Source organism: Cupressus sempervirens, chromosome 5 (assembly GCF_028749045.1).
Source record: "Cupressus sempervirens isolate cs-2001-9-10 chromosome 5, ASM2874904v1, whole genome shotgun sequence".
NCBI classification, from domain to species: Eukaryota; Viridiplantae; Streptophyta; class Pinopsida; order Cupressales; family Cupressaceae; genus Cupressus; species Cupressus sempervirens.
The window spans coordinates 522,868,335-522,884,455 of record NC_143122.1 but is presented as its reverse complement, the minus strand read 5'-3'; the positions used below and the strand labels follow the sequence as shown (position 1 = coordinate 522,884,455).

Genomic DNA, 16,121 nt, shown 5'->3' with positions numbered 1-16,121 from the left:
AGGAAGGTAGACGCCACTTTAGCTTGGGCCTACAGTTTGTTTTGTTGGGCATGTTCTTTGGCGTATGGGAGGTGAATTCTAGCAGCCGTACACTGCCATTTCTTGCAGCCGTACTTTGTCATTTGCAGCACTTGGATACATAGAAAAATCGGTTACTCAGTAGTAGAATCTTGCATCTTATCAGCCTGTTTTCATCAGCCAGTTGTGGCGTCATTGTTAGAGGAAATGTACTGGATCTTTTATTTGGCTCTTTAATTCAGAGATCTGCCTAGTACGATTTGTATCAACTCTGACTTTACTGCATATTGTTATTTATTTTCAGACTCTTTTCTTGCCATTTGTTACTTCTCATTTCTATGTGGAATAATCATCAAAAACACAAAAACAAACAAACTCTTCTGCATTTCCGTCTAGTTCTACAAGAAAACATTAATAAACAGGAAAAAAACAAAAATAAAATAAATGTACAGCAGATTTGCAGTAGAGATCCATCAGGGATCTTTCACACATTGTTTGCAAGTTCCGTTTGCCATATTTCCGCATTTTCTAGAGTTGGATTTGTGGCAGTAGTATCAAAGCTTAAGACTTGGGTTACATGCCAACTGTTTGACAAGATACCTCAAGTCGAATTTTTTTTTTTTGGATCATTCTAAGATTAGATCATTACAAATGCTGAAGATTGTAGGGCTGTGGGTGCTTTGGTAGAAACACGATATTATCATATCTTTTGGACACCATGCACTATCCACTCCTTGAACCCGGTGATGAAAGCAATTGGCACCCAAATTGAATGAGTGTAAAAAGTGTATGATTGTGAGGAGATCCAAATGTTTGTGGCAAACCACCATATGTCACAAGCAATTTTCAGAACTTTCTCTTGCCATGGATTAGTCGAGTTAAATTTTAAACTTTATTTAATTTCATTAATAATTTTTTGTCATACTTTACATAATTGAATAAAATGTTTTTTGTGTTGTTTACATATTTGAAACGTGTTATCTTGTTAGAATTTGAACTAACATGGTAATAGGTTGCTGAAACAAGGTTTGCTTCATATGCAATCATACTTAGACAACTTGTGAGGGTGAAAGATGCATTGTCCCAAATGGTTATTAGCCACCAATAGAGTGGATGGAAGCAATCTGATTCAACAAGGGCTAAAAATGTAAAGGATATGATCATGAGTGATGATTTTTGGGGTAGGCTGGAATATGTAGTAGAATTCACCGAGTCCACCATGTCTATGCTTCGGTTTTCTAAGACTTGTTTGGGGGGCATAAATAATGCCATACTTCAAGAGAGAGTGGAAACGGTGAGTTTAAATTTTTATACAATACTTTTATCCTTGTTTATTGAGAGATTTTGATTTTTAATTTTAATTAACACTACATCAAGATGATTTACATGAACATCATTTGACAACCTAGGTCATTCAGAGGAGAGAGTAGGATCTTGAGGAAACCTTGTACAAAAAGGTGGAGAAAATCATTCTACATCGTTGGAATAAGATGACTACACCTTTACAGCTCTTGGTATATGCACTTTCTCTCAGGTATTATTGCGGTGAGATACTTTCTATGCCTGGTAGAGTGGAACCATATAGAGATCTCAAGGTTGTTAGTGGGTACAAGAAGGCATTTAGCAGACCCTTTAGCAATCTTGAGGTGGCATCAAATGATAGGAGAGAGTTTGTAGAGTTTGTCTCAGGGAAAAATGCAGACCCTAGTGCAATCAATGACCAAAGTAGAATGGATGCAATTGGATGGTGGTACTTACATGGGCAAGATTATATGTACCTCCAACCTCTTACTATTAAGATCCTATCACAAGTATTTAAGTATTTTAATTTTTTTGCCCTTTTATGGCCACTTAGCCTGTAGAATTAGCACTCTAAAATTCCTATTGTATTATAATTTACAATTTCTAATATTTGTAAAATTATGTTGGTTGTCTCTCTAGGTTGCCAGCTTTTCTGCTACATAGTGGAATTAGAGTGCATACTCCTTTATCCACTCCGTGAACTGTGACCGGTTGGGTTCCAAGAAAGCAGAGGACTTGGTATTTATTCACAACAACTAGTGCCTCCTGTTACATAAGGATCTAATATAAGAAGGGGCCAAAGAAGTTGTTGGATGTATTAGCCGAGATTGCTGACTTGGATATGACTATCCATGATCTAGCTAGGATTGCCTTGCTAGATGTTAAGGATGAGGAGGAGGATGTGACAACATCTGGGGCTAGTGGAACTAGTTTGGGTTCCAATGATGAGGATTTAAATATAGCTGCAGCCAGGGATGAAGCCATCGATCTCTCAATTTTTGATGATCCATTTGATTGCATTTGCATCTTTGATAATATGAGTCTATGATCATTAATAAGCTATTAAACATTTGTCATTTATCATTATGTTTCAAACTTTATTATCAGTCAATTTGATGAACTAGTCTATGTGAGCAATGTTTCTGGATTAGATTGTGTGAGTTTTTTTTGGGTCCCCTTGGTTTGTGTGCCCTTCCCCCCCCCCCCCCCTCTCCTTTTAGGACTGCTTGTGATGTCCTGGTCTGCTCATTCCATATTCTGATGTTCTCTTGTCCTGATGATGGATCATGTAGTATGATCCGAAACGTTGATGCTAAAAAAACTCACACAATCTAATCCAGAAACATTGCTCACATACTAATGGATTGTGGAAATCTGATTATGTTAATTGATACCCTTCATGGGAGGGAAATGTGTTTCAAATCCGAACTAGTCTATGTTTTGAAATTTCATTTTGCAATTTAGTAATTCAATGTATGATTTTCTTTACAATGATGAACATAGAATAATGAGCGAGTATTTAATGTTTATCTTTGACATTTGGCATTGATCAATGATCAAGTAACATATATTCATACTATGAAATGACTTAGTTTTACAATCATGCATGTTTCTCTTTTTTTATTGTATATGTGTGTGTGTATATATATATATGTTTATCTTTGACATTTGGCATTGATCAATGATCAAGTAACATATATTCATACTATGAAATGACTTAGTTTTAAATCATGCACGTTTCTCTTTTTTTATTGTATATATATATATATATATATATGGGAAATTTTTTCCCCCCGAACCCACAAACCCTAACGTTGAACCCGAATGCGTCCTCGAACCCGAATCAACAACTTAGTAAAATCTTATTAATATGGGGACATTACATACCATTATAAAATAAAGGCTTTTAATAATCCCCAATCTGTGATGCCTTTCGTCTGTGAGTATTTGTCCTCTAAAGACTCACCATGCAACGAATCTCGCTTTTGGGAGACACTATTCCCCCAAAAAGGCGAGCAGGCCATTCATGTAACTCCACTAGTTATACCCAAGCTTTATTGAGTAAGATCCATTCTATTCAAAAATATTATATTATTTGTTACTAATTTCTTTATTATATTTATAATATATAATAATAAATTATTGTTAATTAATCTTAACACATGTTAAAGTTCAGTTCTGAAAAAGATCTGTTGAAAATCAATGATCAGATTTATTTAAAATTTACAGTTGAATTTCTAAGTCCTTGAATTATATATATATATATATATATATATATATATATATGTCAATATATAAATGATCTCAAAATATATATTTGATCAATGTATATATTAAATATAATTTTTATATTCAATACTTATTAGACTTTAAAGTATCAGACTTTTATTATAAAGGATAACTGTTCAAGATATTATTGGATTGAAACTGGTATAAAACTCTTTGCAATATAATATGTTTTGCACGGTGATAATAAGTATCTCCTGCTCTGAAATTACATGAAGACTGTATTAATTCTGTGTTTATTGTATACAAAATAGAGGTCGATTTGCATTATATATATGGGCGTTGGGTTAAGGAGTCACGGCCAATAGCGTGACTGATATAATCGACAGTATACACAAATCTTGCTCGATAACTCATATCACTCGACTGGCCATGACTCATAATTGATATAAGAGTTATTAAATATCTTATGTAATAATACAAATATAATATGAGTTATTAATAACATCTTAACTAATCTATACATTAACACTCCCTCTTAGATTAGTAAGATAAACACACATAAGAGGTCTTTGATCAGAAGACTTCTTTTATGTAATGTCAAATATAAGTATTGATTAATATAATCAACTTATATATGGCATCATGTAATATGAGAGTTGGCCTATCAGAATATCAATCACATGATATTCACCAAGCTCTCTAGAGCAATGGCCTATCAGAAACATCAACTTAATGATGATCACCAAGTACTCTAAGTAATGGTCTTCAGAATATCAACACTTGATGTTTACCATGTATTCAATAAGGTAATGGTCTGCATAACATCAACATATGATATTCACCATTATAAGATCATATTTGAGTATTAGTCTACAGAATATCAACATATGATATTCACCAAATACTCTTTGAGTAGTGGTCTCCAGAATGAGATGCAAGATATTCACCAAGTATTGTGAGTAATGGCCTCCAAAATATCAAGTCGTATGATATTCACCACATACTCTAAGTAATGGCTTCTAGAACATCAAATTTACATAACATTCACCATATACTCAAAAATATTTATAAGGTATGTGCACACGCATTCTCATAATGCTACCATATAAACATCCATCATGCAAGGTATAATCTATCATGATCTTCATAGATATCATAACATATCTATCATAATAGAAAATTTAAGTTATTGTAAGATCGTCACCTTTCAATAACTTCTACAGTTTCAAGTGATGATCATTTGGAAATCGTCACTTCCTCATAATGTACACTGGGGTTAGGCCCATCACATAGTCACAAGGTATATATGAATTATAGTCCTCTTGATTACTACAATTTATTAATTTCCGAAGAATCCATCACAACATGGTTTACTCCCTCTGAATCAATATGATGTAGATCACTGAAGGTTGATTTAATCATATCCTCTATCTTCTCCCTCTCTTTTAATGTTTCCTAAAATGTAAGCCTCACTCTGGATCTTAATCTCCCTCTTTTTCTTGCAAGAACATTCTCGAAGGAAAAGATCAAGGTACATAACTCTTCAAGAGTATGCAGAAACAAATAAATGTGAATTTTATTAAAAGATATATTACAATAAGTTGGTATTTTGAGACTCTATCTCAAAAATTATTACCAAGCTAAATTCATTTAAAAAACAATTTACATTTATTTTGCAATTTCATGAAGATGATAAGATAATAGAGAACTCCCTCTTAATCCTATTATTTCATATGTGTCAAGGATATTTGAAGTTCTTTAGAATGGGTGTCTTTTTGGATCTATATCAGAATTGCTGACTCTGGCAAAGGATGCCTGATGTTTTAGTCTATCAGGGCAATGAGATGCTAAGTGACCATAGTTGTCACATCTAAAGCACTATATTTTAGAGTAATCCATATGTTTCCTTTTTCTTTTGAATTTGGGGTATCTTCTTTTTATCGACTTGGGTTGTGAGAACCTAAACATCACATCCAATGGAAGTGTCATCTTGAGACATTAACATGCCCTCCTCTTGTATGCAATCAGCCTTTAATCGAGCAAGCTTAGGAATCTTGGAACGAGCACATACTCCTTGTCTAAAAGTCTTCCATGATGATGGCAGTCCCTTTGGAGCAATCATGGTTAATTCTTTCTCATCATAGATATGACCAATCGTAGAAAGTTGGTTCCTTAGTTCTTTTATCCTCATGAAATATGTAGAGACGGTTTCTCCTTTATTCATCTTAATGTTGGAGAGATTGTCCTTCAGAGTTAGAATTCTAGTAGTATTGTTTATCTCAAACATTTCTTGAAGTGCTTTAAACATTTCATGTGCTGTGTCTAGCTCGGAGATGATTGGAAGTAAATGGTTCCTAACACCGTCCACAATCAACTTCATGGCTTTGGTGTTATCATTTTCCCATTTTTCCAATTCATTACTTCCTTTGGTTAGTGGTTCGGATTTTTCAATTAATTGTTTCAAACCATTCTCTTTCAAGGTTAACTTCATTCTCAATTTCCATCCTGCAAAATCTGAATCACCTACGAGTCTACCTTCTAGCCTCATACTGTTCACCATTTTGACAGATGTAGATTTTAAGAGAACTTGATTGCACTAGTAAATCTGATCAGGATCACCTTCTTAACTTGGCTTTGATACCATGTTGAAAATCAATGATCAGATTTATTTAAAATTTACAGTTGAATTTGTAAGTCCTTGAATTATATATATATATGTCAATATATAAATGATCTCAAAATATATATTTGATCAATGTATATATTAAATATAATTTTTATATTCAATACTTATCAGACTTTAAAGTATCAGACTTTTATTATAAAGGATAACTGTTCAAGATATTATTGGATTGAAACTGGTATAAAACTCTTTGCAATATAATATGTTCTACACGATAATAAGTATCTCCTGCTCTGAAATTACTTGAAGACTGTATTAATTTTGTGTTTATTGTATACAAAACAGAGGTCGAGGTCGATCTGCATTATATATATGGGCGTTGGGTTAAGGAGTTATGACCAATAGCCGTGACTCATAATTGAGTCACGTCTATTAGCGTGACTAATATAACCGACAATATACACAAATCCTGCCCGATAACTCATATCACTCGACGTCCATATTAAAGATGCCCGATAACAATCAACAATATTAAAGTCGATGAAGGAGGTGTTAATATTGATGTAAATGATTTATTATTTTATTCACATTGTATATTAGAATATCTGCGCGCGCACACACACACATACACATATATATGAGTATATTAAATATCTCATGTAATAATACAAATATAATATAAGAGTTATTAATAACATCTTAACTAATCTATACATTAACAAGATCAAATAAAAGTAGAGTACACATTTTTATTGCTTTCAGCTTATGTTCAAATTGTCAAATCATATCTCATTCAGAATAAAAGAATAGAAGAAACAAATGTCTTTGTATTATCCATCATGATAGATACAACTGATATTTACAAAACTGAAATGTAAAATGCTGAAAGTAAATCCTCTCACACAATTGACCATGAGAGTGGCCCCTGCAACTGCTGATACATATTTCTACTCACTAAAAATGCATAACATAAAAGAAGAAAATAGAGTAAGTATGGGTCATCGGGCACCAGTCATTGCTTGTAATGACTGGTTGTGTTGCGCTCTTCCACTCCCGCTTATTTTCTGCCTCGTATCACGTTCCCTCCAAGTTTCCAAATCCTGCATTTATAGAAGAAAAGTGTTAGATCCAACATTTCTAAGGAATGACAAGATTGCCTCACCTCACCTAAACATTCAATGTTCCCTCCAAGTTTCCAAATCCTGCATTTATAGAAGAGAAGTGTTAGATCCAACATTTCTAAGGAATGACAAGATTGCCTCACCTCACCTAAACATTCATACTCCTATCATGCTATGCAACTCCACAAAATAAGAACATATACCAACAGGAAAAGAGGCAAACAATCATACCAAAGAATCTTTTATTCCTAACATTTTTGTTTACTGTGCAGCATCCTGTATCTAATAAGTACATGGATATAACCGTTGGTTCCCATGAGAAAAAAAAAGTTTTATTTCAGTTTGACATATATCAAACTTTTTACTGTAAGTCAATTCTCAAACAACAACAAATTAAGATGTTTTGATTTACATAGACTTCCGCAAGCATATTCAAGGACGTAATTACAATTTTTCAGTCATGGCAGCAAGAAATAAAGAAGCTACTGGTCAATTGAAGACTCCATCATGAATATTTTCTCAGATTCATGTGTTTTGAGAAACCCAGGAGGAAAAAGGTGAAAAATGTATGTGCCTTCATTTGCCTTGCAACTTTTTGCAAGTATAATGTAAATAAATAGTGGCTACCACAGAATTGAGAGAAATTTCCAAAAAAATGACCATATTTTACATGAATATATCAGATTTTAAAATACCCAGAATACAAAAGATGAAGGAAAACTATCAGAGCCTGAAAACCCTTATCAGTTGGCATGGAATTCATGTTATCTATAGACAACAAGCAAGGATATGTATTCAAGTAATAGCTTCAACATTTGCAGATGAATCTCAGAAAATAAGTACAAATAACGTCGAAATAACTATGAAACCACACAAGAATCCACTTTAGTAGACATACCCATAAGCAACTTACATTTGCTAAAGACCAGCTTCAGATTAATGCTGAAAGTGCCCATGGTTCACACCATTTCTTTTTTCAAAGAAGACTCCGTCACAACAAGAAACTACAAATTCCCAACATGGCCACTTTTTCAAAAAAATGAAATTACCCCAGCCGCGGCTATAGTATGGTTTCTAAATGGTGTTGAAAATGCCGTAGCAACATGCCGCGTATATCGAACAAACCTCCAGGTAGCCATGTTTGTTAGAATAAAAGCATCTACAGATAGCGTTGGAAACAACTTCAATCATGGCAGTCAATAACTCTACAAATGGCAAACAAAAAAGTGTCATAATCACACCTAGTATCCTCACAAATCGTGGTTGTAGGTGAACAAATCACCAAACTCTATCAAAGTAGCAAGAGAGCAATTAGAACTCAGCCATGGTGATCAACATAACAGTTCCAAAGAGATACCCCAGTTGCGGCTAGCAAGAAAATACAACAGTTTAGCCTCAGATCCATCGAATATTGCATCCAATACTGGAAATTAATCAAGATTGTAACCTTGAAATCAAATACAAGATAATTAATCAGATCCAAGAAATGCCTCAGAAACACTCAAAATCTCCTTCATGGCCGGCTAGGGTTTCTTAATCCTTGGAGAACAAGAAATCAGCGCAAGAAATGAAATGAGAAAGCAGAGTTTGGTTTCCTTTTGCCTTTGTACAATGGGTTAATTTTGATAAGATTTCGGGCCCACACAGACTCTTGAAAGAGTTTATTTTTAATTTTTCATAGGTTTTTAACTTTATTAATTATAAAGTTTTATACTATGTGATAAAATGTTATTATTTTGTTTTGATATAATAAATGTGATTATTGTTATAATAATTGGTATCCTATAAACCAATTATTTGATAATAAATTTTAAATTTCAACAAAATAATAAGCTGAAGGGATATTTGAATTTTAAATTCAGATTAGAAAGTCATGAGTCATATGTTGACTAAAAGTGTCAAAGGAGAGGTGATGTTTAGACTGCCAAGATTTGTGGGGTTGAAGTTCAGTTTAGATTTCAAAGAGGAGTCACCTTGTAGTAACTTGCAGTGCTGGCATCTTAGGGAGGACTTTTGAGTCTTGTTTGGAGAGATTTCTGGAGATCTTTGAGTTTTCATTGAGTGATCATCATGGAGACTTGGTATAGACAGGGTTTGGAGTCCATTTGGTTTAGATCTCTAGTTCCTAGAGTCCTTTTTTGGAGAGGTTTTTCTGATATCTAACCCACACTTCTATTTTTGTGGGAAAGTTGTGGAGTTTGATTGTTGATATATACTTCTTTTTTTTGATAGAGAAGGGGTTTAGAATTGGGGAGGAGATTGATTTAAATGTGACATATATTTTGTCCTTAGCATTTTTCCTTGTTTTTTTTTGGACTATTCATGCAAATCTATTATTCTTTGGGCCTTTGAGCATAATACAGTTTCCTGGGCTCATCTTTTAGAGATATATCTGGTTGTATACTTGGTGATTGATGCTATTTGATTGTGTTTCGTTCAGAAGTGTTTTGGTAATGTCTCATTTTTGCATCTTCCATACTTAATATCTGTTATTCATAGGTCATGAGTCGTGCATTTAAGTGATATTTCTAAATGTGATTAATTTCCTTTTAAAATATTCAGTTTAAAGCCTCCTTTTGAAATATTTATTTGTATAACGATTTCTCCAAGGTGTGTTTGGTGTTTATTTGTTAAAGTCATTCATTGTGTTGTAGTTTAACAGTGATCTATATTACTATTTGGTGTATCAACTTTCATTTATGCACTTTTAAGGTTTTCCATTACAAGTTCTTTATTCGTCACTTTTCCATCCAAGATTTACGGTTTTCATTAGGAGAGGTGAAATCATCAAGTCAATTATATAGGAGCCAACCTAGAACCTGGAGGTTCAGTCAAGTTATAGGTAACCCACGCCTGTGATTGATCCCATGTTACTTCAAAATTACTAAAGTTTCAGAAGATTGACATTCGGGTGCAAATGTTTTTGAGTTAATAATTACATTATAAGTTATTATTATTTTACTCTATTATTAATTTATAATATTTATTAGTAAAATTTATTATTACGGGGACATTACATACCATCATAAAATAAAGGCTTTCAATATTCCTATTTCTTTCTTTAACATTATGAAAACTCAACCTTTGATTTCCAACATGTAGACCAAGGGAAATTATCTAATTTTTTCAAATTAAACACTTGTTTTTTTGTAAAATTTGTCTGTAATAAACTTTAATGAATTTTTTTATAAACCCTTCTAGGAATTTGTTTATGAAAAACTCTACAGGTTGGCGGGTAAACTAGCTTTGATACTATTGTAATATCCCACTGGACAGTTTTCCTCCAATGCCTTAACAAATAATCTCATAAATATTACAGAAAATTTATGCAAATTAAACCAACAAAATATTAGCTAGCAAATGCTCATAAAACAATACTCATAACTTGGTATTCCACTATAATGCCAACAATACAATAACACGAGGAAACATCCAATCTTAAAAACATTACTAATAGTCAGATTGCAAAACAATGAAATGCATTTGTATCTTTAGATGTGAACTCTAACGTGAACTCACCACATCTGATGTTGAACCAGGTTTGCATTTGATTCACCATGAGAAGCCTGGAGGATTCTGTCCTTAAGTTCTGAAATTGAAAGAAACAAGATAGATAGATAGATAAAATTTTAACATCCAAGCTTCCACCTTCTCAAAGAGAAATCTAAAACAATATCTAAATCCAAGCATAGCTGCAAATGAGCTCCTCTTTCTTCTTTAAGCTCAACCTGATGACTCCTCACACTCCCCCTTTCGTCTTTTGTCTTCTTCCCCTATCGTCACCTTTTGATCTCCATTTTAAGTAAAATGTCTTTAAATAATCTGCCTTAAGCTCCAATTAAATTACTTCAAAAATATTCTATGCATTTGGTTTAAATTCTCAAATGCCCCCAAAAGGGACATTACACTCAGGAAATTTATGACATTTATCATTTATGCAATGAAAGTCTGATTACATTTTATAATAATTTCATGATTTTCTATGGATATGATTATAAAAATAAAAAGTACGGTTAAAAGTTATTTATAAATTGTAACACATTTAAATTAAGATCCTTTAGCTTAATCTAATAATATAATACAATAATTTAAGTATAAATTTTAATCATTTTGGAGCGAATTGGAATAGAATACCAAAATTAGCCTAGTATAATTAAAAAATAATTCTTATGTAAAATAATTTTAAAACCATATATTAAATTTTAATTAAGTTTATCTTTATTGGTTTAATTTTTAAAATTGATTAGACATTTTTCTTAAGAAAAAGTCTACTTAAAATGATATGAAGAAAAAATATTTGGCAAAGGTTTTGTGTGTGCTTTGCGCACAATATATACATGGTTGGAGTCTATTATACCGAAAAATTGATTTTCTAGAAATGTCAAAGCTATTGAAAATTGAACTGTGAATACCTTTGAATATATACTGCAAATTAAAACTGCCACCTGTCTCATGTACCCTCTCACCCTTGCACAGGGCAGTGAATCAAATTCTCTGAGAGCTCTTGTTAGGATTATCTAATAAAGTGAATACAATATTCAGTTAAGATAGTTTATTTAAAACTCATGTAGGAAATATTCAATTATTCCGTTATAAATTAATAAAATATATTCCAGAGCTCAAAATTGTCTCCCAAAACCCCTACTATTTTTTGTGAACCACTTGATGAGTTCCCTAACCATCTCATTGGCCTACAGAAACTAGGGTAATAGGTCAACTTGCCACTCCACTCTTGTTGCCTAGAAAGGGGACATTACAACTTTCTCACCATTTTTTGATTTACATTTACTTTTCCACGTTAAAGTGTTTGCTTTTCTATAACATGGCGTTGACCGTGGTATATCTCATTTAATTGCCTTCATTTTAAAACTTGTCAATTAATGCACTTTAATTAAGTCACTTGGCCCCCACTAACATTATTACTTTATAATATACTTTATAAAGTTAAATAATAACTTCAGAATATAACCATTAACAATTAATATTATTAAGGACATTATATATTCATTATCTCATTGAACACACACAGTCTTGTCCCATTTGAACCTGGAGGACAACCATTGTTTCCACTGAGTATCTAACTGCCTTACTAAAAATTGTAGGGGCCCATCTCTATGAACCCCTAACTTACTATACTTCGTAAATCTCTGCATACCTGATCAACATGTGGCATGGGTCATCATTACAATTGACACTGGTTTAGGTGCCCTACCAAATATAGAAATGTTGGATGAATGAATTACTATAAGTAGTTAGTGTACCAAACTAGCTCAAACGAAGAGCAATCTTGAACACTTCTAACCAAGCCTCCTGCACTGCCAACTGGGATCCTCTAACCATCAAACTTAGCCTATGAGGGCCAATTATAGGCTCATTCAATATAACCATATCATCCCAAAAAGGGGACACTACAATGTTGTAGGTGTTTCTGCAGTGGACTTGTTGCTTCTCAGTGTGCTAAACAAAAGAAAGAGAGCTGTGCTTCATGCTAACATTACTTAGTAGAAAAGCAAGGCCCAGATCAGGTTGAAGAGACCAATGATGAACCTCAAAAACCAGCAGGAGATGGTCTATACTAGGGTTCACCAAGAAAGGCTTATTTCACTTTGTAGAAGTTGATTGGTCACTTGTTAAAGTGGGAGATAACGTTAACAGTGGTATTTTTCCTTCCATTTAGTCGGTCCAACTGGCTGATGAGTTATGCCATAGGACTTCACTCGTTATGACACCACAACATATGCCAAGGTCTTCAGTGGTTCCTCATCCTATTGTGAGGATAAGGTCTATGTCCACTTCGCTTCCTTTTGATGGGATGGTTGAGGTTGAGGAGAGCTCCAGACTTTTGCCTCTTTGGAGGAAAACTAATTATCCCAGGGAACGCAGATGATTGTTGGTCAGACACATGAAGGTACTTGAATAGTTGTGAGAAGAAAAAGGAAGGAAAATGTTGGAGTTTTCAATATGCAGCTTCATTCCCACTCCAAAAGCAGAGAGAGTATCTCAACAATCTCTTTGGGGACACCTTAGTTTTGTTCACAACATTTACAGTAGGTTTGAGTCTGTTTTGGGCAAGTTAATGTGCTCATTCTTTTTCTGATTTTAATATAAAGGTGCTGCTCCACAGGAGCTATTAAGTTACCAACGTTCAATATAAATTGTAGACCACAAAACAAGTACAACATCTGAATATATAATAGTTGCAAGTGATGTGCCACATTTTTTGTGGATTGTCGCCAAATCCCACGATGACTTGTATCTTCCTCGGTTTCTATTAGCAATTTAGTAGTATGGGCTAGTATTATGGTTTTTTGTGCCATTTTCCTATTCAATTTCTTCTCTTCTAAGAATGCAAGAATGTAACACCCCGTCATTTTGTTGCTAAAATGCCAAAGTGTAACTCACAACATAAACATGTAACAGATGACAAATATAACAGCTGTTGCAAATTAAAGAGGACTTTGTCTTTTCAGTTTATATATATATATATATATATATAGAAATACATGAATCTTAATTGATCTATGTTCTTTCCGTTTCATTCTTAAGTAAAGAAATCCACTCAAACATTAACAAAACATCAATATCTCTGTCCATCTGAAACTAAGTAAACAAATTGTGAAGAAAACTGCTAGAAGTGTGAAAGTTTGGATCAGAATTAGGAGGGTAAAACACAGTTTGGCACACATGTTTCCCTGTTGTGGTTTCCATGACTCCCATTGCTTTATGCTAAGCTGTATAATTGGTATATAATTGAAGTTCCAAGCATTTTGTTTCCAATTCTATGCATGCTTTATATATTTTTCTTCTGTTTTTGTTGTGAATGATTATTTTCTATACTTTAATTGGTTTTGAATACCAATTTCATTGTTTGATTGAATATATACTGAAACCTATCATAATTTTATTTTAGCTTCGCTATGCTGAGTTGGTTATACTAATTCCGCCAATTACTTTCTTGTATTCACACTTGCTGAAAATATAATTTTGAAATGAATTTAATTGATCTGTCTCTTTTGCTGCTTTTCCTTTTCGTATCCTGTGGCTAACACAAGAAATTTTAATATTACATCAGTGTTGCAGAACATATAATACTGTTTGACATGGAATCATGCTTCTTCACAGGTGATGTGGGTAAATTGCACAAATGTGTTGAAATTCTTGAGGAAATGAAACGAGCTCAAGTCATACCTAATTCCATCACCTACACCATCCTTTTAGTTGCATCTCATAAGTAATCATTTCTTTTATTAAATATTTCATCATGCGTGATAACTAAAAATTGATGTTAATGGTGGTTTTAATAGTTGAATCAGACTGGATCATCTTTCTTTTGTTTTTAGTTTGATTTAATGTGACAATTTTTTAAAGATTGTTAATGTTTCTTATCTACAGGGAGGCTGAACCTGAATTAGCATTTAAGCTGTTCTCACAGGCACTAATGGATGGTGTTGTTCCTAATCTTAGAATGTGTGACTGTGTTACGAGTATGTGTTCTTTACTATTGAGTTATATTTTTTTTGCAAATATTGACTGGTAGAAAGTAAATATATTTCATGCGTGATATGATATAACCAGGTTACCGTCAGAATTTGTTCTTTTATGTCCTTATGTATGTTGCCATGGTTGTCTTGTCTAGTTATCTTGATCAACATAACTGCTATGATTAAAGGAAAATTTATTGTTGATTCAACATTTCTTCTATAAATATTTTGTCAGGTTCATTTGACTGTTACAGCTATCCTTTTTAAGTTTTTAGCAAGAGAAAATTGTTTTTCATGTTAACTTTACATTGGTCATGAATTATATTCTTAAATATGGACTTTTTTTTTGTGAAAGGCCTTTGTTTGCAGAAATTTCAGACGGAATCAAAGGATGGGCAATCCACTCCATGTTATGCCTCTGACACTGTGCAGATACATAATCAATGGTGTGTGATTTTTGAGTATATATTTTTGTCTTGAAAATTCGAAGCATATTTTTTTATTAAAAAAATTCACATATAAGCACCAGAACTAGATGTGAAGGGGATTCCTTAGTTATACACTCTTTTTTTTCATATCATTTAAAGTAACAGACGTGTGATATTATGACTAATTGACCCTGGGTACAAGTCATTTCTAAAAGATATAATTTGTTAGATGCTTTGTTCTCTACATACATTTATTCTTAAATCTTAACTTACCATTTCATGTTTGAGGTATAATGAGTTTAGAGTAGTGTTATTATACTCATATATGGTTCAGAGTTGGCAAATGGATTTTTGATCTGGACTTAGACTCAGTGTTTAGACTTGGCAAATCAGAAAAACAATGAAATGGTTGTTACTTTTAAAGGATGTAAATTCTGTATCAGGTACCCTTCAATAAATACACTTTGAAGACATGGTAAACTAATTAAATAAAAGCTACTTTGATCACATCAGTATACATCAACTTGTAAAACCCCTTACTATCTCTACTCAAATGCCGCTCTAATCAGACTGACATTTTGGAAAACTGTTTGCACACAATTACAGATTCTATGTAGTTGTTCAATTCGTTTTGCTCAGAAGTTGGAGATAAATATACAGATTAATTGATTAAGATAAACATTTGCATTCACAAGGATCCCCAAATAATGAAGCGATCAAGATATCATAGCTACCCAATACAAAAGAATCTCTCAAGAGTAGTGATTTACAAATTGCACCTCGCATACAGACTTTGAAGGTACAATGAATTTCATGAATCAATATCTCTAGGCATAGTGCTGAAAGTTGCTATCCTTATTACCATATGGTAGTGAATATCCCCATCTTTGCATTCATCATGGCACATTGGTAATACTCA

The 16,121-nt window shown here is 33.0% G+C and overlaps 1 protein-coding gene across 4 annotated transcripts in view; it reads left to right on the top strand.

The window, feature by feature from the left end:
• The window catches only part of MRL1 (Pentatricopeptide repeat (PPR) superfamily protein), a 197,815-nt gene that overhangs the window by 58,382 nt on the left and 123,312 nt on the right, over positions 1 to 16,121 (top strand). For all 4 annotated transcript variants that reach the window (XM_089831654.1, XM_089831655.1, XM_089831653.1 and 1 more), the window contains 3 exons: positions 14,416 to 14,524; positions 14,686 to 14,777; positions 15,130 to 15,220. In XM_089831654.1, the coding sequence (XP_089687780.1) occupies positions 14,416 to 14,524; positions 14,686 to 14,777; positions 15,130 to 15,220 (292 nt within the window). The remainder of the gene's footprint in view (positions 1 to 14,415; positions 14,525 to 14,685; positions 14,778 to 15,129; positions 15,221 to 16,121) is intronic.